Below are 23,421 nucleotides of genomic sequence, written 5' to 3'. Positions count from 1 at the left end.
GTCTCTGGTCACTACTGAGGTCTGGGCACCCAGGCCTCATTCATCACAGCTGCTCCTGTCTGGAGCTCTGGATCAAAGCAGGGCTCTTTTTCTGCAGACTTTGCATTTTAAGTTGTCTGCAGGGAGGGGAGGCGATGATGGACGCACCAGTCAGGGCATCTACGGCAAACACACTGCGAGCACTGACAGCACCTCCTCTGACACACAAACTCAGTCGAATACATAGTGCAGCGGAGCGGTGCCAGAGGGGCCAGTAACACTCCTATCCCAAGACTGATGTATGTGAACAACTGATATTGTTCCTGCTAGAGAAAAGATTGGCCTGGCAAAAGACTGTCAAATAAATACCAAAGTGTAATTCCATCTCGTACAGCTACCTTTAAAAGAACTCCATGCCATAAATTCTTTGCGGTGACAGATATGTCCACGAATTTCCCATTATACTCCTGAATGTAGTGCTGGCTCGTCCCTAAAACTATACGCAGTGGTTGTGGGTGATACGTAAACATAACAAGATGATGTATTGTGTTGGACAGTAATTCTACTTCCTCTCCATCTCTCCTGGGGTAAATGGGAAGTCTAAACCACACTGCTGTGACTCACCCATGGCCATTTTTACACCTCGACACCTTGGCCTGATGAGACAAACCATGCATGATAATTACGTGTGACTCAACAAGCAGCAGGGACACTGTTAAGTAAGCACGGCTCTTACGCATGCCTATTGGTGCCTCCATGTTGATGCTTCTGTCATTACTCAATTCCCATTTAGCTGGCCGCTGACATCTTTGACCCCTGAAATAAGCATAGCAATGACAAACTGGGTGCTACTGGTATTAATAAAGTATGAAAAAAGGCAGCGTTTGAATCTAATTATTAGTCTAATGCATTAGATGTGATCACACGGGCTCTTCAGTGATGAGGAAATCATCTCCCGTAAGGCTCCACACTGATAATTACAATAACATTAACCTTTGCCTTGTTAATTCAGGCCCTCATAGCAATTCATCGCAGGTCACAGACCTCTTAGAGAATTTCTTCACACTAGTTTTGCAGGGTGCTGAAAACACTGATGTAGTGTGGACAGAAATCAAGCTGTAACAAGCATACGCTATTTCTTTAAAATGAATAAATGAAGAGTGGTGTATTTGCTGCCTGCTAGAGTTAATTTCTTTGTTACCCTGTCAACTGCGGATGAGTGCACGCGCGCACGCATGTGAAAAGAGTTTTGAGCGAGGACAGGTTTCAAACCGACACAATAATTAGAATACCTCAATGGCAAGGAAAAATGACTCATTAATCCATTCATGTCTCGCACTTAATGACTGTCTTTTCGGCACTCATGTTGTGCTATTTGGATGCTTCTAATGATGTGTGTGCCGTGAACAGACAGAACTTGATATGCGACCTACGCTTTCAAACACACACACACACACACACCTGCACCTCTTCTCCTGCCACACACTCAATCTCAAATGAGCAGCAATAACAGCTACCAAAAGTTAATATGGATATGGCAGACAGTAAACACTTGATAAGGCAGACACTCACAAATAAAAATATGAAAAGATGCACGTACACAAATACACACCAGGGAAGATACAGATCACACAAACTCTAATATTCAGGTAACACAGTGACTATATTGGACTGTGAACACTGGTGAAGTTTCAAAGGTTCTAGGTTTTTGTTCCCCAGACTTAATTACAAGCAGGAAAATCAGTTACTTTTTTCTAGTGCTGTCAAAATTAACAAGTCGAATTTTGAATTAATTTGAGATATTTAACATGTTAAAAAAATTAACGCGAGTAACGCTTTACTGTCTCTCAGAGGCTGTATCGAGTTTTAAATCTAGAGTGAAGATTCTGGTATCATATCAAAATAGACAACCTAAGGCATCCATTGGCACCAACCCTGTCATGCTAGCTTGTCAGGAATGGGGATAGATAAAGCTCCAAATTTAGGCAAAATTTTGCAAGGGGTCCCTGTAAACTCTCTCTCTCTCTGTGTGTGTCTTCCATGTGTGAATCAGAATCTTTCCTTTTTTTTCATATTTGCATGGACTACTGTGGACCTTGTTGAAATTCAACTGGCGCTAGAACACTGAACACATTTATTGTTGTTACTTATCATTTCATTAGTGCATATAAAGAAATCATTGCCTTCTAAGCTGATGTCTTATTTTAATGGCCTTGATGGTTTTGAAATTCATCTGGCACTTTAAACGCCTGGGTTTTGTTATTATTTCCATTAGTGCATATAAGAAATATGCCTTTCAAGCTGACAGTCAGAGGCCTTGATGGTTTTATTGGAAAACTGTAGTTCATAGAAGAGAGTCTGTGTTCAGAGGTAAAAAAAAAAAAAGGCTATTAAACAAAAGTATTTGAATTTAAATATACTTCCTTAGTGTTGATTCTACATAATTCCATGATTTTACATTTTAATATCCATTATTACAAGCTTAAATATTAAGAAAAGAAGAAATTAATCACAATTAATCACAGCAAATTGCGTGACTAATTAGTTATTTTTTTTAATTGACTGACAGCCCTATTTTTTTTCTTTGTTACAAGATTAGCTTTTACATAAAAACATTAAACTAATCAAATTAGTTTGGTATTTTAAAATAGTATAAGTAGCCTTCTTAAATTTCTATAATGTGAGTGCTATAGGTTTGCATTGTTTGATACTGCTGTTTCCTGTCAACATGTTGGTTGAGCATACATTGTTTTTCACTCATGTGGAAGCAGAAAACGGGGCTGTCACTTCACAAGGTGTAACATGACTGAAATGGCATATGCTTTCATGTGGGAAAAATACATTGAAATGGAGCTTGTGTTTGAAAGCTGAAGTGTGCAGCATGGCAATGTCTTATTATCCATTAGGCAGCCAGATAAAAATCTGGAAACGGTGTGAAACAGTGCGAAAGAGATGCACTTGTCAAAATAATCAATCACATTTGGGATTGACACAATTGCATGATTTGGCATGTGAGGTTATTACTTGCCAATCACACTTGGTTGACTTGTGGATTTTCGTTCATACTTCAGTGCACTGCACAATCTCGCATCTATAAACCAATGATGTAAGCTCTGCTACCAGCAAGAATGAATGTAGTGTCTTTTAGGCACGGAAAAACCTGATGTAACCCCCTGAGTATCAGAGAGTGCAGTACTTTCAAACATTTTAAACTTAGTTTGAAAACATAGTTGAAGGACACTCAGGTCTGTAGTCATTGAGCTAAGAGACCCTGGCCAGCACAGGTACTGAGTGTCTGGTTGGAAATTTCTTGTACTGTCTGTCTGTTTTTAATGGTATTGGGATTGCTGCTGATGTCCTCCCTAGTGGGGATCTAGTATTGTTTTTCTGTTTGTTGTTTTGGGGTAGTTATCATTTTTTGTTTGGTTCTTAGTTTTCGTATGCTGTCTTTTTTTATTATTTTTACAAAGTGTAAGTTCATGATTTATTATAACTGATCTTTTATCTTTGTAACTTGCGCATCACAAGTGGCCTCCGCCCAGGGACCACAGATGAAAATGAGCTTTTAGCTATATCTGGTGCAATATATGTATTGTGCATTGTCCCTGCCAAATAAACGATAAACAACAATGTTTCTTTTACTTACTGTGCCTGTCTGTTCACATATACACCTGCTGAATTTGAGACCTTTTAGATGTCGGTGTCTAAACATTGACTAGCTGATATTGCAGTTTCCATTATATGTTATCTAATGTCAGTATAATCAGAATCAGAATCAGATTTATTGCCAAGTAAGTTTTCACATACAAGGAATTTGTATCAGTGTGGTGGTGCATAACAATAAAAAAAACAAGTATAAAGTTGGTATAAATATATAAATAAAATTTTACAATAAAGAATAAGTAAAAATATATTCTATGTGAGGATAGCTGTTAATATAAATAATAAAAATATAATGTACAAGATGTTGACTGGGAATGTGCAAATGTTCACAGTGTAAACAGAATGTGTAATGTGGAAGTGTAATAATACAAATAATACAAACAGTTGCGTTAATGTAACGCGCCGTGTTAGATGTGACGAGTTCACAGTTGTGCAGTATAAGATTATAGATCTCACATTAATAAGACGTGTAGTGACTACGCTTGGGATCGGTCTGTGTCAGTGGGGCCCTGGGCTTTGTTGATGAAGCCAGCTGCAGTCGGGTAGAAACTGTTTTTGTTGCGTGAGGTTTTGGTCAAGATAGATCTCAGCCTCTTGCCAGAGGGGAGTGTTCAAAAAGTTTATGTCTAGGGTGGGAGGGTTCAGCCAAGATCTTTCCTGCTTGCCTCAGTGTCCTTGAGGCGTGCAGGTCCTGGAGGGATGGCAGGTTGCAGCCAACCACCCTCTCAGTGGAGATATAAAAGTCTTATATAAAGTATGCATATAACAATAATGGAAACTTAAGAGCCACTGAATACTGTGTTGAGATTAGCTTCTTCTTCTACGTGTGATTTTGGTTGGAACTTATGCAGATGTTACATCTCTTGGGTTTCTTAGATGTTTTTTGGAGTTGACAAGCTGAATCTAATTCAACACAATTTTTAACTACAGAATCACAAGAGGTGAACTTAGGTTCATGAGGTAAATTCATTATCATTACCAGACACTCGAGAGGGACAACAACTTAGTTAACACTTATAATATTTACCATTATGGAGCTGTGGGTTGATTACTGACAGGATGTTTAAATGAATACTATTTACCATGGAAATGGGCAAGAAAAATAGAACATTAACATTAAAAAATAATCACATTAACATTTGCAATTTACATTAAGATTCAATCAGTGCAATGATTGTTTAAACTCTTGACAATGAGTTAAATGGGTTTTGTGTGCGTGTGTGTGTGCATGTGCATGTTTTATTAGTAAGTATTTGCAACAAAAATTTTTAAAAATGATGCATCTTTGGATAGCAAGACTTGATATGCATATAGCACAATATGCCCTCTGACTTTCCCTGATTTGCATCTAGATAGCTTTAATTATGAATAAAAGTCAAGTTACCCGATTGGATGGTATAGTGGAGAATCGATTGGCAAGCGTGAATAATGACAAAAGGCACAGCACCACTTCTTATCACAGCTGGAAAACCATATCAATTTCAATATGTGGCACAGCAAATAACCACTCCAGTTCACCACATGCCGGAACACTGTACACACGGTTATATTTAAACATTTATAGCAATTTAATGACCCTGTCAAAAGCAGATAATCAGAGATAATTTTGAATCCAGAAATGAATTCTCCTACATAATGTGAACCTGAGTCCTTTTACTCATGAGGAAAAGAGATGTTAATGAGGAACAGTAGTTATGAATTGTAAGATATGGGTGACTCAAGTACCTAAGTCCACTAATCTTTGACAGTAAAAGGTTTTCTGATGTATTTTTTTGCATTCAAGGCCACTTGCTATGGATATATGTTGCCCATTGTGCTACCACCATTAGTTGCCCTCAAATGTCCATTTTAGTAAGATAATTTCAACTTTTACAGCCTCCTTAAGGTCAGCATAGGCAAAGTAAATGCAAATTATAAATTTGCGTCAAAGTGCTCTGAACACAGACCTATACATGGTGGCTGTGGAAAATTCGATTTTGCTTAACACATACACAAATACAAATTGTTTATTGTTATAAAGTTAGTTAATCAAAAGCATTTGATTATTTTGTTTCCACGCACTCAAACAGCATTATCTGAAAATCCTTGCAACAGTGAAAAGGCCAAAGAGGTTAAAGAACACCTCTTAAGAACACATTTAATCATCCCCACTAAGTACTGGAGTTCAGAGACTTTAGTTGATAAGCCAGAGAAAATATAATGGAAGAAAATTGCAACTTCTCTCGACAGCCTTGACCAGAATCTCATAATTGAAGGCATTTTTCTTTTTCAATTATTTATAACTTAAAATAAAATGGAACAAGGTTCAGAATATGTCCTTTTGATTTACTTAGTTAATGGCAAATTAACAGAATACCTTCCCTTATACATATCAAGCATGTACAATTAAATGCATATTTAATAGAGCAGCTGCCATAAATGAATATGTTACAGTGGCTATATGTAGTCCACACATGAATATATACACCCAGTTTATTGAAATAGTTGCTACATGTTCATGAGGTGAGAACATTTGCTTTGAGTCACCACATGCAGTGCTTCAGCTTTTTCTGTATGACCTGAATAAAACACCTCCTTAATTATTGAGGCCTAAAACCAAAAAGGAACGAACGTGTGTCCTTGCTCACGCTGGCAAGACAGTGTGCATCATCTAAAGCCTTTTGAAGTTTGCCACACTTATATATTGAAATCAGAGGAGGGAATCAAAAGTGTTGAATGCACATCCGCAACATGCACCAGAGAAATTCACACACAGGCAGTCTGCTGAGACAATACAGTGGATGAATAAAACAAAGAATGCATTTTGCTTGTTACTGCAGGCAGAAGGCTGAAGTGTGCTTGTCCACAGAGCAGCACAGAGCTCCAGATGAGAGCAGTAGATCAGACCGTGCTCAGAGGTGGAGGAAGCTGAATTGCAGCACTGTGTTCATCATCAGCATTTACAGTACAAGACTCATCCTCTTTCTCCTTAAAAGCAGACACTCCTTTCCATTTCTGTTGTTCAGCACTATTATTTTCCACTGTTGGGTTCTTATCCATATGACACAATAAACATTTAGGAGCTGGGTTGCAGTGAAGGCTGCTTGTAGTTGGGAGTTTCTCTTTGTGTTTCTGAGCTTCTGTCTTATAGTTATGTCTTTTTCACTTAGATATTTCACCACAGTCTCTCTAGCACTGACAGCCTTCCAGTAACAATATTGTAATCTTCCTAACAGCTTGACATATCTGACTCTAAGGCCGAGCCTTCCATCACAGGCAAATAAACTGTATAGAGTTCTCTAAGCGGAGTATTTATTTTTTCTGTCCTGACTGCAGGCTTTTTGACCTCCCAAAAGCCGCTATGGGCATTTCTCGTGAAATTTTTCTCTGTCTCTAACTGGGCTGTAGCATCATCACAAGGGCCTGATTGTACTTTGATTGTTTCCAGCCCACTTCATGAGCGTATGGTGTGCCTGCCTGTCCTGGTGGACTGAATCAGGACATAATGGGTTCATTAAAAATCGCCAAGACTGCTGGCATTGGGAGGAATGATTAGTGAGATAAGCAGGGGATATGAGCTTAATGAAACAAGAGGTGGCTCACCAAGATTAAAAGCCTTTTCCACATCACTGCCATTTTCCCTCCAATTCAGCAAATCACTTAATTGAAATTCTTTTAATTTTCTTTTTAATTTTCTCCTCAAAACCCCTCCTGGAATTGCAACCCCAAGATGACTGGTAGACTGTGGTATGACTGAAAGGAATTTTATTACTCTTAAGTCACTCAATCTGTCATCTTAGTGCCTTTTTGTGGCACGATTATTAGTGGACTATGGAATGGTTTTAAAAGATCCAGTGTTTTGTCTGAAATTGTACACTTTGATACTCAAAGCAATTAGCCAGTACTTACTGTAAAAAACAGAGACTCATACCTTGTGGCAGTAAAATACTTTGATGCAGCGGAAAAATACAATGAATGTTACCGTTTCCTTGCTGTGAAGTCAACATTAGAAAAAAAATAAGATTAGAGAGCACACCTTCCGAGTCAAATTAGAGAAAAATATCCTGTGTTGATCTGTAGAGCCATTACTAAATTCAAGGGCACAGGCTGTTGTATTATGAGTCAGTAAAGCTCATAATATAACCATAAAATCCCTACATCAAACATGTCAAAAACCTGTTAAGAGCCAGATTTCATGGCGGCAGAACTCGGAAATCGAAGGTTGGCTGCTGCCAGTCAAAAATGAGTGTGAGGGCTTTGTAGTGTGATACCCTGTCAAGAGCTGTGCAGTCTCTGTGGTTTGTAGCATGAGCCTTCAGAGAGGCTGCACAGAGGATGAGAGACATAAATAAGTCTACTCTGTCAAAAGAAACCACAAAGCTGTCAGATGACACAGCCCTCTCAGGCCTACAATACGAGGCCCAGCATGCACCCAGAAAAAAAAACAATTTGTTTGTATGACTCAAATTGACGCCATGCCAGCTTGAACGAATTTAGAATCGACTCTTATAGCAAATGGAGATCGATAAATGCCATGTAATGTAATACAGCAGTATCCTGCTGTACTGTGAATAAACAAGCACAGACACACAAACACGCAGGCATCTACACACACACGCATACATGAAGGCACAGATCATACTTAAATGTAACCTTGAAAGATGCTATTTAGCTCCATTAAGAAATCATCTTCCTGCTAAACCCAGGCCATGAGCTGCCACTGAACAGTCTGTCAGCAGCACATTTAGACAATGGCACGTCTGAAGTCTCAGTGATGATGTGACAGGCTGAATCTGGTTATGGTCCAACCCCTGGCTGGCTGATGAAGGGAGAAAGGATGAATGGGGTCTTATCAGGTCGTGTTGAGAGAACTCAAACGGCAAAAAAGCTCAAAGCCCTCCAGAGATCTCTCTCAATCTGTCTGTCAGATGAGGATGAAAAGTGCCTATGCTGAAGCTACACAGTGCTCATACTTTAATGTCATTCAGTTTGCCTTGACAGCGGCAGACACAAAGTGGGTAATTATTTTGCATTGTAGTTTTTTAAACGAGGCTTGTGTAAATTATATACAGAACAATATCTTAGACCAAGAGCCCGGTTCTGAGTGTGAGAGCCAAGCTGACAGCATATTTAATAATTCTTACGCTTTGAACTACAGCACAAGCAGCATTCAGTCTCCTTCCTGCTTCTGTTTCCCTGCCAGAAACCAAACCAAACTAAACCTCATACAGTATTTCATCATTTTGCAGTAAAAAGTCATTAAATCCAGATGCTCATGAACAACAGTACAGGTGGTGATAAGGATCTTCAGTACACTTCAATAATAATATTAGACATAGACATGTGGGTTATTATACATCTCTACCATGCAGCATTGATAACCAGTGGTGTTACGGTATCAGCATACCAGCTTGACAATAGGTTTTTACCTGCTGACTGCGAGTATTACAGACACTTCTAATGAATTAATAATTTAAATTCTCAGTATCAGGATGATAAATCCAAGATAACTCATTATCCAATTTGGCTCAGTGGAGTTTATTATTTCAACTGCCTTTGTCTGTCACGATAAACCTGCTTTATCTGAAGATTGTTATTCTACACCTGCAGTGCAGTACAATCCTCTCTTGTACCAGGGCAACAATATACAGCAGAACAATAATCACAGGATATGTCATTTTTGACCTTACTCCTTTGACCACTCTTCAAAAAGGTGGTGAAATTTACCCAGGCTTTTTCAAAACTTTTTTTTTCTTCAAAACTCTTTGCATTTTTGTTTTCCCACATTCTTAACAGTAGTTTCACAAATTATTTCAACATATTTTTTAGACATACAAACAAGAAAATAATGTCGTAAAAACAGTAGATGAGTATATATATATATATATAAAAAGTGTTTATAATTTGAGAAAGTCTGAGATTTGTCCAGTAAGTGCGGTGTATGATTGCACATTGGATTAGACCATGTTTGGCACATATAAATGAAGAGTGGACCCAAAGAAGACTATCATCCCACAGATCACAGTTCATTTCTTTGCATATATCCTGCTCCCATGAGGTTTTTACATCTTCCAATCATGAACTCTGAGGAGAGAAAATTCTCTCATATCCACATAAAATGATACCTTTTGACATAGGGTTTGGTAATAAAAAAGCATTGATGGAGGGGCTTACAGGCTGAGAGGGAAATTGGGAGCTTGTGTTCTGGACAAAGCTAGAAACTTGTAGATATCTAGAAAGAAATGACTTTTTGGGAACCTAAATTTAGCTGAAATCTGTTGGTAGGATGCAAAGATGCCCTCATTATACAAATCATTAAATGACTTTATGCCAAGATTAGACCACATGGAAAAAGCTCCATCTGCTAAAGACGGATGAAAAGCATGATTTTTAAATATAGGAGCCAGTAGTGAGAAGGTTTGCAATCTAAAATGGCGTCTAAATTGATTCCAGATTTTGAGAGTCGTGTTTACTAAAATGTTTTTGCAGTATTCTGAGCAGGCTGAACCACTAGCGGTGTAAACCAATGAGCCAGAGAAGACGGCATACAGGAAGATGCTTCCAACCTCAACCAAGCTGGGACATTATGAAAGCTATCTGCACGCAACCAATACTGAAATATGTGGAAGTTGGCCGCCCAATAATAGAAGTTAAAATTTTGGCAGGGCCATGCCCCTCAACCTCTTTGGTCTCTGCAGGTATTCTTTGTGGATTCTTGGATTCTTTTTACCCCAAATGAGCCCTGAGATAATCCCATCAAGTTTTCGAAAAAATTATTTGGGATAAAGATAGGAATGCATTTAAATAAGAAGGAACATTTTGGCAGGATATCCATTTGAGAGTAATTATTTACGGTTCTCATTATATTAAAAATAAGATCCTAATGCACAATAACTAGAAAGTGTCTGTAAAAATTCTGATGGGACATACTGTAACAGTCAAAAGTTTGGACACACTTTCTCATTCAAGTGAATTGCAAGGTGTGTCTAAACTTTTGACTGGTACTGTATGTAAATTAGTACACATCCAAACGACATTAAAAGCTTTCCCAATGCAATTAATAGAATACTTTCTTCAAAGACTTCTTCTTCACATGGTTGCGATTTTCTGATATTTAAGGGGCCTATTTATTCTCTTTAACGCAGCTGAGGGGAATTAATCTCATTTACATTTTATTTTTTGTGACATTTCCGAAATTTATGAGACAGTTGGATAAAAATATGGCATTGTGCCATCTCGCAATAAAGGCTCCCAGCAACAAGGAAAAGGCAATCGACGTTCAGCTTACAACATGAACTTTCTGGGTTTTATGAGTAAGGACAAATATCTGGCAGAAAACTCTGCCATGAAAGTGCTGAAAAATCCCAGAGCCAGACAGACATGAGATAATCAATAGAGTTCCCATTGGAGAATGAATGTCTGCAGTATAACCTCATTCTTTGAGAAAATCGTGTCTGCTCAGTTTGAGGTTTGCCCTCTTCAGATGCGAATGCAGAATTACTATGCATCAAAGGCAGAAAATCGTACCAGATTTGCCAGAAAACTTTGGCTCTGTATCCTTCAGATTAGATTTGATGTCCATCAAAGCTTTTATGAAAAACTCTATCTGTGGTGTTCCCATTACAGACTGAGAGTGCTTTTTATCCCATAACTGTGAACAAATCTAATCCGATGACTTCATGAAGGGGTTCATTTTCATTTTAGCACTCAGGAGAGACTGTTAACAGCGATTAAAAAATGGGCACAAATCTCATTGATTTGTTTTGCTTGAAGAATTTGTACTGGACACCAGATTCAAAAATCATCAAAAAACAGAAAAGGAATTTGGAAGGTGTATCAAAAATAGATCATTTTTTGTCTCCGTTGTGCAGTGTCTGCAAGACACAGACTCTGATACACTTTACTTTACACCACTCCTGTCCACTCCATCTTTTGCTTAGCCAAGAGGAAGTCATAGAAGCAGAAGACAAGTAAAACTTCATAGCAACACTGCTTTAGCTATGCTGGTTGAGCAGGGACAGATTCTGGTGTACTGTCAAAGTTCAGCACATAAATAGTAATTCAGTGCTCCAGGCGAGGAGAACACAGGAGCGTACTGGGGACCACTCTACAGGACGACAGCTCTTTAACGGCCTCCACTGAATAAAAAATAGGAAACACAGAGAATACAGAGTGATAGGAAACGGTTTGGCACATCAACTGCTCTCTTTAATATGTTTGGGATAAGGAGGAAGAAACCTTTGTTAGCCCATTAAATGAGAAAGAGGAATTTGGGCAGATCGAAGAACCTTGAGCCCTGCACAGCAGTCTGCCTGTAATGAGAAAGCAGGTGAGTGTGCACAATTTATGTGGCCTGTTTATTGATTTAAAATTGAAATACAGTTTATTACTCCATTAAAATATTTCACACTGTGAAATATAGGCTTAACAATAAATAAAGTACATAGGTTTGGGTCAGCTATTTGGAAAAAAAATGAAGGGAGCAGCTCTCCGCTCCTCAATGCAATACTGACATAGTAATGCTCAAATTCAGTTAGGTTCACACTGATTAGTGCCCAGAGAGCGAAACCCGGCAATATGGAATACACCAGTGCAAACAACTGAAATAAACAGCATTACAGAGGAGCAGAGAGGCAATATCAGAGATTGCCTTGAGAGAGTGTAATGGAAAAGGACTTGTTCTGTCACAGCCCCTCATGGTGATAGAATGCCACATGCTCCCTTCTGACAGTGTGATATTGGCTTGGCATGAGCTTGATGAATGTATCAGCCATAAGTCAGACAAACCCCTGCCCTTCCTGGAACAGCACCTTCTAAGATGTTTATGCCGGGGTATGGAGACAGACATTGTGTAGTGTAATAGGAAAGGGACCATTGTCTGAAATAGGTTTATGGAAAGCGGGCAGACCCAATTCCAATCCCAGCTATTATTTCAAATGGAATGTTATTGCTCTTTGAAGTTAGATGCATTGCCACTTGGCAATTAAGCGTGAGCATTTGGCTGAGGTGACTTTGCAGCACCCCTCGAGAGAATGGACCGTAACTTCCTGGTGCTTGGTCGTGGCAGAAGGTGAAGGGAAAGAAAGAAGGGAAGGGCTGGGCGATGAGAGGATGAGGGGCGCCCTTTCCCCAGGCAGGTGATGACCCATCCTAGACCACCTGCCTTCTTGCCAGGGTCAAGCAATTAATGCTGCCCTCCTTTGATTACCTCAGACAGCCTGGGGATACAGCAGGCCAGCAGATAGTGTCCAGCCCCAGCAACGTTGCATGAGGCAAAGAGGAGACAGCTCTGATAAAAGTTCAAGTTTGGGTCACGCTGTTAACACACACAGCCGTTATAAACATCAGAAAAAGTAAGCCGCTTTGCTTAATTTTTTTTTGCATTTGCATAGTAATGCGGCATAAACACACTTGGTTGTCTCTACGCCCTGTCACACCTGCCCACAACTTTACCATTCTCACCTCCTCTGTACAGTTAATATTACAATTCACAGAGATGAAAGGGTTTCTTTTTTTCAATGATCTTATCTTTATGTCCTCAGACAAGATATTTATTCTCAAGACTAGAGAAAACTTAGCGGAGGTGTTACGCACAGAAGCATCTGATGTCCAAATTCTAACCCTACAGCCTCCTCACAGCAAATGCCTCCTGTTGTGTCCATCATCTTTCTCTACCATGTAGCTGACCTCAGTGCCCAGGCTTATCTCCGAAGCCCTGTTGAGTTACAACATGTACCACTCCTACTGTGCTGGCTGTGCCCCACAGAGACAGACGCCCTTGTCAATCAGCACTACGGAGATCATTTATCAGTGAAGTAAAAGGTAACAGTCAAACAATGACATAATTAAGGGGCTTTGCTAGACAGAGGGGGTGGCTGTGAGAGATAGTCTTGCCAATATCCTTCCATGATCACACCTGGTAACACACATTGACCCACAGCTTTAAACATCTCTCTTCCTGCAGCTCTAAAGAAAACTCTCATAGAAAAGACAAACTGCATGGGGGATTAGCTCTTCAGAACTCAGCATGATTCGAATGGAACCACGGCTTCAACCTTTAACACAACTTTGAAGAGCATTTACACCCTTTCATGGTTCACTGGATCAATTGGGCATCACTGGAAATATGAGCATCTTCCTCTTGAAGAGTTTTCACACTGCTGGTTTTTACAAACACTATGGCAAAGGTTAATAGCAAATGATGTAGTTCAGTGTGGACTTATGGGTGGTATTTCTAGTGAACAGCAAGATGACAAAGAGCACAGTCAACAGTGTTTGTTCAGCCAATTGTGTAATTCTGGGCAGTTTTGAAATTCATGCAGGAATACGACCTATTGACTTGAAGTATGACATGACATATGCTAACATTACACCCTCTATCAACCTCTCTAACTGTGGCAGACCTTAATTCTGAATACAACCTTGGGCAAAAAAGTGCCCCGATCAAGTAATTTATGCTTAGAAATAAAACATTGACTTTCAAATGCACCACTGCCTGAAGCCAGGCTTTGAGGCTGATTTGATCCCCCTTTGAGATGGTGAGAGATACGACCCATTCCCCCTAATCACATGCCAGAGACCGTGCAATCACACAGCAACAGCTAAAGTAATCACTGCGGTGGTCTCCTCCCCTCCTCCCTGAACCGAGCCTCAACCCTACAACATCAGTAGCACCGGGAAGTCTTGCATATGTACTAATACTCACAATATTCACACTGTAAGCAAGTTTGTTCATGGGGTGGCCAATAATGACCCCTGGCCAATAGTGCAAGAGGCAACTACAAATTTCAGAACAGGAAGGTCAAGCATTTCTGGCTGCTTAGATACAGTATTGCCTTTTGTTATGTTACAGTACATTACCCCACATGTAGCCCAAACAGTACACACTACACTAATAATCCTCAGCTTTATATTTGAAATATTTCTTCTTCGTAATCTTGTAAATAAATGCTCAAGAGAACTGGAAAGCTGGGACTGCATTCAACCTCTCATCCATTCTGCAGATGCCGGTTAGATACCACTTTTTTTGTGCGTGAAAAAACAAGAAAGCATTGACATGAGATGACTGATGCAGCAAACCTTTTATCTAACAAGCTTGCTGAATACTACTATGTCAAACATGTTTTCCTGGTCACTAAGCTGTAAATTTCATGGATTTCTGGTAATTTGTTGCTCACAGTGTGAATGAAAGGTAAAACCTGTGACTTATCTGCCTATTTAGCTGTTGCTCTGCTAAATGCCAAAACATTTCAGATACTCCCACCTTGCAGAATGCATCAGCCAGGATGAAATGTAACTACTCCACATGCTGAGATTTGCAGCCTAATGTTAAGTTTACCTATCGTACAGAGAATACAAATAATGCCAATCTCTGACTTAAGTTCTTCAATATTAGGTTATTTATAACATTTATTCCTTACAATTGTGGAGAGCTAGTAATACGTTTGATAAAGAATTCAATACAAAATTCAATAAGCAGCTCATTACAATGCTGATGCTAACCAAGGTTATTTGTGCGTCCCAGACTTTATGGCTCAGCACAAGTGAGTGAGAGGGTAGTGGAGTGGTCATAATGTTTTTCATTCACTATCTGTTCCTGCAGGCCATAGATAGACTACATAATTAATGGCCGTGATGAGCATTCTTGTGACAACACAGCAGAGGGGTTTTTTTTTTTTTTTTGGTGTTGTCTAAACGCGTCTTTAAAATGGCTTCCTGGGTCACTTACTGTATTTACAAGACCAGACATTACACAGTTTGAACACACAAAACCCACACACCTTCACAGTTAAGGTCTCTATGCTTCAGCATGGGGTATTGCACTGTAAAATTGTGTTCAAATAGAGAGAATGAGCTGGTTGGAGTTTGATGAGTCTCCTGTCCTCTTCTGAACCAATAGCTCGACCCGCTCTTGCTTTATCACGGTGTGCCAGCCTACCGCTATCTGTGCTACACTAAATCAATTAGCATGTCATTAAGATAGCTTGTTCCAGCACAGTAAGCATGGAGGTGGGACTACAGTATCTGTATGAACGGGGAGAGCTGAACTCAGAGGGCATCATATCTCAGTGTCCATGTGTTAGTGTGTGGTGGGCCGTATTTATTGGTGGGCTCAGTGCATGTGTACAACTGAGCATCAAGGTCTTTCTCACCACGAAAAAGTGTTTTACATAGTCCTAAACAAATGCCAGTGATCTCTATTACCCATACAGACAAATTATGCATACCCCTAATATCTCATAAGGCAGTATTTGTTTCTTGTTAGCTGGCACTGTAATCCTCAATAACAGCCATAGCAATTACATTTACAACTTCATTTGTTGTTATCACAAACAACTTTTCAATAATTTATCCCCTTTCTCAGAGGGAGATGTAATCAATCCCACAAGCAGAATTTCATGTATTCAATTCTTTACTCTTCTCACTCCACATGGGTACCGAGCATTAACAAAACATTCAATTCATTCTCCTCAGAACCGAAAATTCAAAGTCACCTTACATCACAGAATAGGGTGATCATTCTGCAATTACCAGGAGTAATGCAGCACCTTGGTCTTTGGACAAGATAGAGAGATGATAGGCTTAATCCCCGTTCGTGTGGAGAGGATTTCTCTCTGAAGGCAAGAGCTCAATCAAACCGTTTAGATAAACATTGAAAATACTGTAGCATTTGCTGCTTATGATAAACTTTTCTTTATCTTTGACAGCACAAGCACTTAATCAAAACCTCTTTGCCTCTGCAGATAACGTAAATTGCGAAAAGTTAAACATTTAAGAAATAACTTCCACTAGTGCCAATTCAGAAATTGGATCCATATCATCTAAATCTATTTAAACACTGAAACTAGTAGTATTTAACTACACCAACCTGAGGTCAAGGGAATCAAAGAGCACACATCATATTATCCAGAGTGAGGCAGATAATAAAATCCTCAGATCATAAAAGCCATAAAATCCCCATTCTACTGCCTTGGGCCAAATGGCTGCCACTAATGTATTAGACTACATGCCATGCATTAGCATTGGTGCCAGAAAAGTAATTCTCTGACAGAGAAAACTAATAAGGCATTCACACACTCTCTCTAAAGCATTTCTGCAGCCAAATCTGCAGGTGTCTGACAGAGGGGTTTGGAGAGAGGATAGTTCTCTCAGGTCAAACTGTACATCTCCATCCACACGAGACAGTACAGTATGTGGAAGCAGAGCCGAGTGTTTAGTCATGCTCTCAGCTCCTGATCAGGCCATATCTCCCTGATGCTCTCAGTCACAGCAAACGATTCAAAGGGGCTAGACACTGACTTCAAAAGACCAGTGCTGGCTTTGAACACCATGCCAGTTGCACAAACCATCAGCGGCACATCAGCGTCCTTGAGGCATGCACGGAGCAAATTTGTGCCTCTCTCGGCTGCAGATGCAACACTTGGCAAAGTCTTTTCACTGGATACTAGACAATGAAAACAGCACGAGGAGGCAATGCAGCCACAGAGAGCTGGAATACCGCTCCACTCTATTCCAGTAACTTTTGGCGCTCAAAGTATTTTCCCACAAAGGTTTTCTTTGATCGCTTTGAACTAAGATGTGTTACTGGGGTTTTCTGTTCATATTCTAACTAAACAGGGATCCATTGGATGGTAAAATTTAAAGCCTTTGTCATTTTACTGAAGATAAAGTAATGATCATTTTATTTGCTTTTTATCATATTTTTTGAGTGGTTGCAAAGTGGGAATTTATAAATGTATAAAAGAAAAATAATAACACTACTACTAATAAAATACATAAGGAAAGGAAGGAGCTTCTTGTCATCTGAACATTGAATAACTATTACATTACAATTCATATTTGAATGTATATACAGTATTCAAGTATTCAAGTCCCTACAGGTGAAAGGATTATTCAATTGATTTATAAATCATAAGAGGTTTAATCAGCAAGTATTTTGATCATAAATTATTATTATTAAGTCATTTTTAAACAACAATACCAAACATTCCTGCTTCTCAGATGTGAATATTTGATGATTTTGTTGTAATCTATGGTCTTAAATTTAACATCTTTTGGTTTTGCACCATTGGTCAGACAGAACAAGTGATTTGAATATATCAACTTGGGCTTTAGGAAATTGTGATGGGTATTTTTTTTTTTTTTTACTATTTTCTGACATCTTATGGAACAATCAGTTAATAAAGAAAATCTACAGATTCATCAATAATAAAAAATAATCCATAGTTGCAGCTCTATAGATCCCAATAACATACACCAGATATTATGGTTTCTACAGATTCAAGTCTTTTTGCCAGGCTTGATCCCTTTGCTCAAAAATCAGTCACTGGGTCCTCTCAGTGCTCATGGAGTCCCAGTGTGAGTCCTAGACTTCTGATGTAAGAAAGGTTTGTCCTTCAGAGCTGATGAAAAAGCCTGAAATTGATCTGTAATCCAGAGACTCAATATACATTTTTGGGTGTACTGCAATACAATATGCAGTAAATCAGTGCCCCAGATTTCCATGGTAACTCATCATTAATGCCCAGCACGTCTTAGCACACAGCTGAAAGGAGCATTTAAAGATTTTGTCTAACTGCGTAAGAGCCTCGGACCAGAACTGCTGTATATAAGGATGTGCTAGAACATGAGTGGGCTGTTTGCATACATCTTTCCAGTCTGCTAAAAGTATTGTAGCTCTCAACTTCCATGAGTTGCTATCAAAACCTTATGAGAAATATTGCTGAATACTAACAAATCACTATCATATAACACTTTTTCTTTGGTTAAAATGAGGAGATGTGCTTAAATGTTTACTGTACAAAGTAGAAGATACCACTTTAACATGCACAATCATGTTTAAACCTTTTAGAAATTAAAGAAATATTCTAGAGGCAAATACTCTGGATGGGGCAAATGGACAGAGGCTAACTTGAAAAAATGGTGGGACTTTGACTCTCTGTTCTCTTTGTGTCCTCTGAGGCAATTCATCATCATTTTAACCACTGTGTATCGTAGGTGATAAACAAGCAGAGGGAAGCACATATGTGGTTTACCATACACTTAGCATGGCTGAGATCACAATGCACAAAAATGTAATTCACATTTTCTAAAGGTGAAGTGCACAATATACCCATGATAACGGCAACCATCCATCTTATTCAGCTGAATGACAATGAATGCCTCAATGTTGTCATATTATAGCTCCATCTGCCAAGACCCAGACAGCCACCTAAAATGATATCCATTCACACAGAAAAACACATTCATACAAAACATACTGTACACCATACTGTATTTATTCCTAATAGCCACTTGACATTTGTCACAAATCACTGTTAAGTCTCCGGCACTGGTCTGAAATGGAATTATTATCAGGCGTCTTAAATGACAAACGCTGGTAAGGTAAACAGATCATTCACAGAACAGGAAAAGGGATGTAAACACCTGTTTTGGGAGCATCATGGGCACGGTGGAGTGCTTAATACTAAAGCCCAAACCAGAGTGATGGTGAAAGGTGAAATCTCTACACATCAATTTTGTCCTGAGCAGCACAGCGCAGCAGAGCTTATTACAGACTCGCAATCTGTCTCAAGTGTTCAGACTGTGGCAGTGATGCCGGGCTGCTGGGCCCTCGAAACGCTTCATTAAAAAGCTTGGCCATCCAGAGCACATCCGTGGCAGCCAAATAAAGTGCCAGACCACATTTTTCATCTGCAGATTAAACCTATGTAAGCCTGAATTAAACCAAATTAGATCTGAAAATGAGAAATAAACCAAAGCCAGATGAGTGGAGGGGCGAGTGTGCAGTGTGCAGGGGGGAAAACTGCTCCAATACCATATGGAGAACGGGTTGTGTTGGGTTGACATTGCCTCTGTATCTGCAAACCCTTATGCATTTTTGAAGAGATTAGAGCCTTCTGGTCTGTTGTTTACACATAGCCCCATATTCTATTTCATTTATTCGTGTGGAGGATACAGGGAAGCAGAGGCTGACCTCCCTTACTCTTTCATCTATTGTGATCTGAAGGATCATTCCTGCACTCAAGTCTCTCTAGATTAAAGGATCTGCTCTCCCTGGCCACAGTGAGGCTGTTTATTCTACCACAATGGAAGCCTAGGTACTTTTAAAGAGTGAATTTCACGCTGACATTGGTGCCCTTTGTGTGCTGGTGAGTGCATCAGGGCTACAGTGTGCTGGCCCTGGAGATAAACTCACTGCTAATCAATCACATAGTGTCCCCCCCCTTTTTTTTTTTTTCAAATTCTATCCTCTCTCCCCGTCTTGCACACACACATTCACACTGTACTGTATGCACACAAAGTCCTCTGCTATTTGATGCGAGTGCCCTCAGACCTCAGGCCCCCTTGTCTGCACATTTCAATCAGTAGACAATAGCAGTCCAATTGCCGTGCGTGTGACTACAACCTACCAGATTCACATGTAACTCAACAACGCAGAAGCAGCTGGACATACACAGACAATACTATCATGTTAGAACTTGTGTGTCCATGGAGGGGGTTGCCGTGGGGGGCTGTAGCCTGCGCTCTGCCACTCCAGTGTGTTAGATCCTCAGCCAGGCCATTGTGCTGAAATTCAGCCACAAAAGCACAGTATCTTCCCCAAAGCAGAGCCCTTATCATGGCCCTGAAATGACTCGTCTCTGCGGACACCCACAACACTGGCTCTTCAGGACCAAGTGCACAGAGCTGGAGGTGAACGAGCGGAGCAATCTAGTCCTATTGTTCCATGCATGATAAACTGGGCTTCAGCTCTCTCATTCTCGCTCTTTCTTTGGAGTCTGCAAAACTGTGTGCAATCTGTGATATGAACTACTGTAGCAAAGCTGAACTTATGCTAGCCTTTTGATGGTATAGCAAACAATATCTCATTACTTTGAGATTGACTGTGAAGTGAGGTTGAGAAAATGAAAAAAAAAAAGAAAAGCAAAAAGCAATGTGTCCAAAAACCTGCAACCATTTATTTAGAATGTCTTTATTGACTGTAAGTCAACTCTAAGAGCAGAAGAACAATCCTCTGCTCACAATTTGACACAGAGCCTGAAATAGACACATGTCAGTTATCAATCATGTTGACACTGTCAATCGAGAAAATGCTGCAAGGATAAATTGCATGTCTAAGCACACCAAACAGAGCGGGGGGGGGGGGGGGGGGGGGGGGGGCTTACATCTTCACATTTAATCTGCAACAAAATACTAACACAGCTAACAGGGAGGACATCATGCCGCTCCTTCATTCATTATGAAATTCTATTAGACATATGAATTTGAATTCTGCTAGAATCCTTCATGTCTGTCTGACAAAAACTAAACTGACATGACTTATCAAATAATATTTTTTACATCATGTACCCTTTTAGAAAAAACTGTTTCTGAATGCACCACGAGTAACTAAGCACTAATTGGGGGGGAGACCTCCTGCAACAGAGAGTGTTGTTTTGTGGTTTGATTGGAAGACTTTCTAGTGTAAGGGAAATACTGCTGTGCTTCTGGGTAAAATGTATCACTTTATTCTCTCTGATCTCGTTAAAAGCTTACTCACTCTTGGTCTAGTTAGAGTTTAGGATCCACTGCTTGTGCTCACAGAGCTTTGCCAAAAAGTGTTTAGGGAAGCCTCCGTAGATGTCAACCCCTCTCCATGAATTGTAATCTTCTCTACTTAATCTGCCTACACTAGAGATTGCTATCAGCCAGTTCATCACAAAATTGTCTCTTTATGTGCACCAATGCAGCCTCCATAAGGCAGGTAGCAATCCTGGATGTGGAACAACACAACCACAAAAGTCAGCTTTGCACATTAGCTTCTTATTTACAGTCAGCAATAAGCTATATAAAACCTTCTTTATGTCAGAGTGTTGATGGATTCCCCAAGAACATGTTACAGCAATCATCAGGCAGAGAACAAGTGCCGCAAACATAGCACATCAGCTGCAAAGTAATCCAGCAGCTCGGTATCATTTGGCTGCCTGTTCACAACATCCATAACACCAGCTAAGGGATGTTGTGGCACATCAAGCTGTGAGCTTTATAAAACACCTCAATCCACGGTGACAGATATAAACAGTGCCACAGTAAACAGAGATGACCCCCAGAGGTTACCATCACTCACTGACTCACAGACTGATAAATGCCCTATACAGTCTGAAACAGCCTCCTGACAACTGGACAAAATTTCATCACGTTGAACTTATATTGCAAATATATTGAGGTGATGAATATCTATTTTAATGAGTGTCATACATAATAATGCTGCTAAGCAGCAACTAAGTCATAATTACTTGTATAACAGTTCCAAATGGCTTTAATTTGGTCATCACAAGAGGTTTATATGGAGTTTCACTTGGTTAATTAGTGCTGACACACTGTAAGACAGTCATAAAGGCACTGACACACTGGGTGAAACGCAAAACAGTATCTTAGCCTCAGAGTAATACTTGATAATCAGTTCATGGCCATATAGAAATCAATGTGAAGTAGTAGCTTAAGAAGCACACCACTGTTTGTTTTCCTCACTGCATGGGTAATATGGTGGTAACGCTGGCTTCTCTGTGGTCAAGACCTTTACAACAGCATAAGGTTCAATCTTCAGTAAAAGTGGCTTTGAAATTAAAATGTCCACATCCATTTTAGTTTCCCACAGGGGAGATGAATATACAATATTATGCCTCTTTGTGACAGTCAAATAATTACTATTTTGCTACTCACCTAATAACTGAAATTGAAGATGATCGTCTGTTTGTCAGATTATGCAATTCCTCATGCTTTTCACTTAAGATGACTGAGTTTTACATGTTTTTCACCAAATAAATTGTAGCGGTACAACAGATTATCAAGCATGAATGACTGGGCATTTCCAGACTATTTGAGCCATCAGTCCATGGAAGGCATAATTATAATTGATCTAATACAAAAACCAATTTCTGATTATTTCATCTGATGTGTTTATGTTCTTCTGGGTTTAATAGCTCTCCCCAGCATAGACCAATTAAACAGTCAACAGACCATTTAAGGCCTGATTAGTCTCAGACTGGCTTTTAATTTGATATGCATGCAGACCACAAACTAAATGGTTGATCAAGTGATGCAGGTGGATAAGATGTCTGTCAGAGGCGGAGATGCATGAGAATTAGTGTTCTGTGTGTCTGCGGTGCTCCAATCTTCTCCACTCACAGCAAATCAACAAAAGCAAAAAAAAAAACAAAACAAAAAAAAGACAGTGCCTCCACAAATGGATAAGTGGATTCAGATTGACATCTATTTGTTTTGAACATGCATTATCCCGGCATGTCCTACCTTATCAGGATTGTCTTCGATCCAGTTCTTTACTGTGTTCAGAGCGATTTCAGCTGCAGGCTCATTGGGAAAGCCTAGGAAAGGAAAAAAAAAGTGTCAATATCAGTTGTATCCAACATGCAGATACAAGAAGGAGACAAAAACAGACAGGCAGACAGACAGACAAACCGATATCTCCACAGATAACAGCATTTCTCCTAAATCAATGGAAAGCAGCACAAGCTGCTTGTCTCCGGTAGATGAGACCAGCTGTCTGATAAACTGCTGTAGACGCATGTTGCCAGATGCACAGTGATAGGAAAACATATACACATACAGACACATTTCCAGGGTTACTAAGTGTAGATACAAGCTACATACACCTTACAAGACATTTTATATATACAGTATATAATATATGTAATCACACCCTCACTCATTATGACCTCAAGTATAAAAGATGAATACTATTTTACCTTCATGGGAAAAATTACACTTAAATGTGTGACCATTTCACACTGCCCTATT

At 39.6% G+C, this 23,421-nt stretch overlaps 1 protein-coding gene across 5 annotated transcripts in view; it reads right to left on the bottom strand.

The window, feature by feature from the left end:
- The window catches only part of macrod2 (mono-ADP ribosylhydrolase 2), a 423,353-nt gene that overhangs the window by 73,304 nt on the left and 326,628 nt on the right, over positions 1–23,421 (bottom strand). For all 5 annotated transcript variants that reach the window (XM_067609731.1, XM_067609733.1, XM_067609736.1 and 2 more), the window contains exon 8: positions 22,915–22,988. In XM_067609731.1, the coding sequence (XP_067465832.1) occupies positions 22,915–22,988 (74 nt within the window). The remainder of the gene's footprint in view (positions 1–22,914; positions 22,989–23,421) is intronic.

This window comes from Thunnus thynnus, chromosome 14 (assembly GCF_963924715.1).
Source record: "Thunnus thynnus chromosome 14, fThuThy2.1, whole genome shotgun sequence".
Lineage (NCBI taxonomy): Eukaryota > Metazoa > Chordata > Actinopteri > Scombriformes > Scombridae > Thunnus > Thunnus thynnus.
The sequence above is the reverse complement of the archived record's forward strand: the minus strand, read 5'-3'. Positions and strand labels throughout refer to the sequence as shown.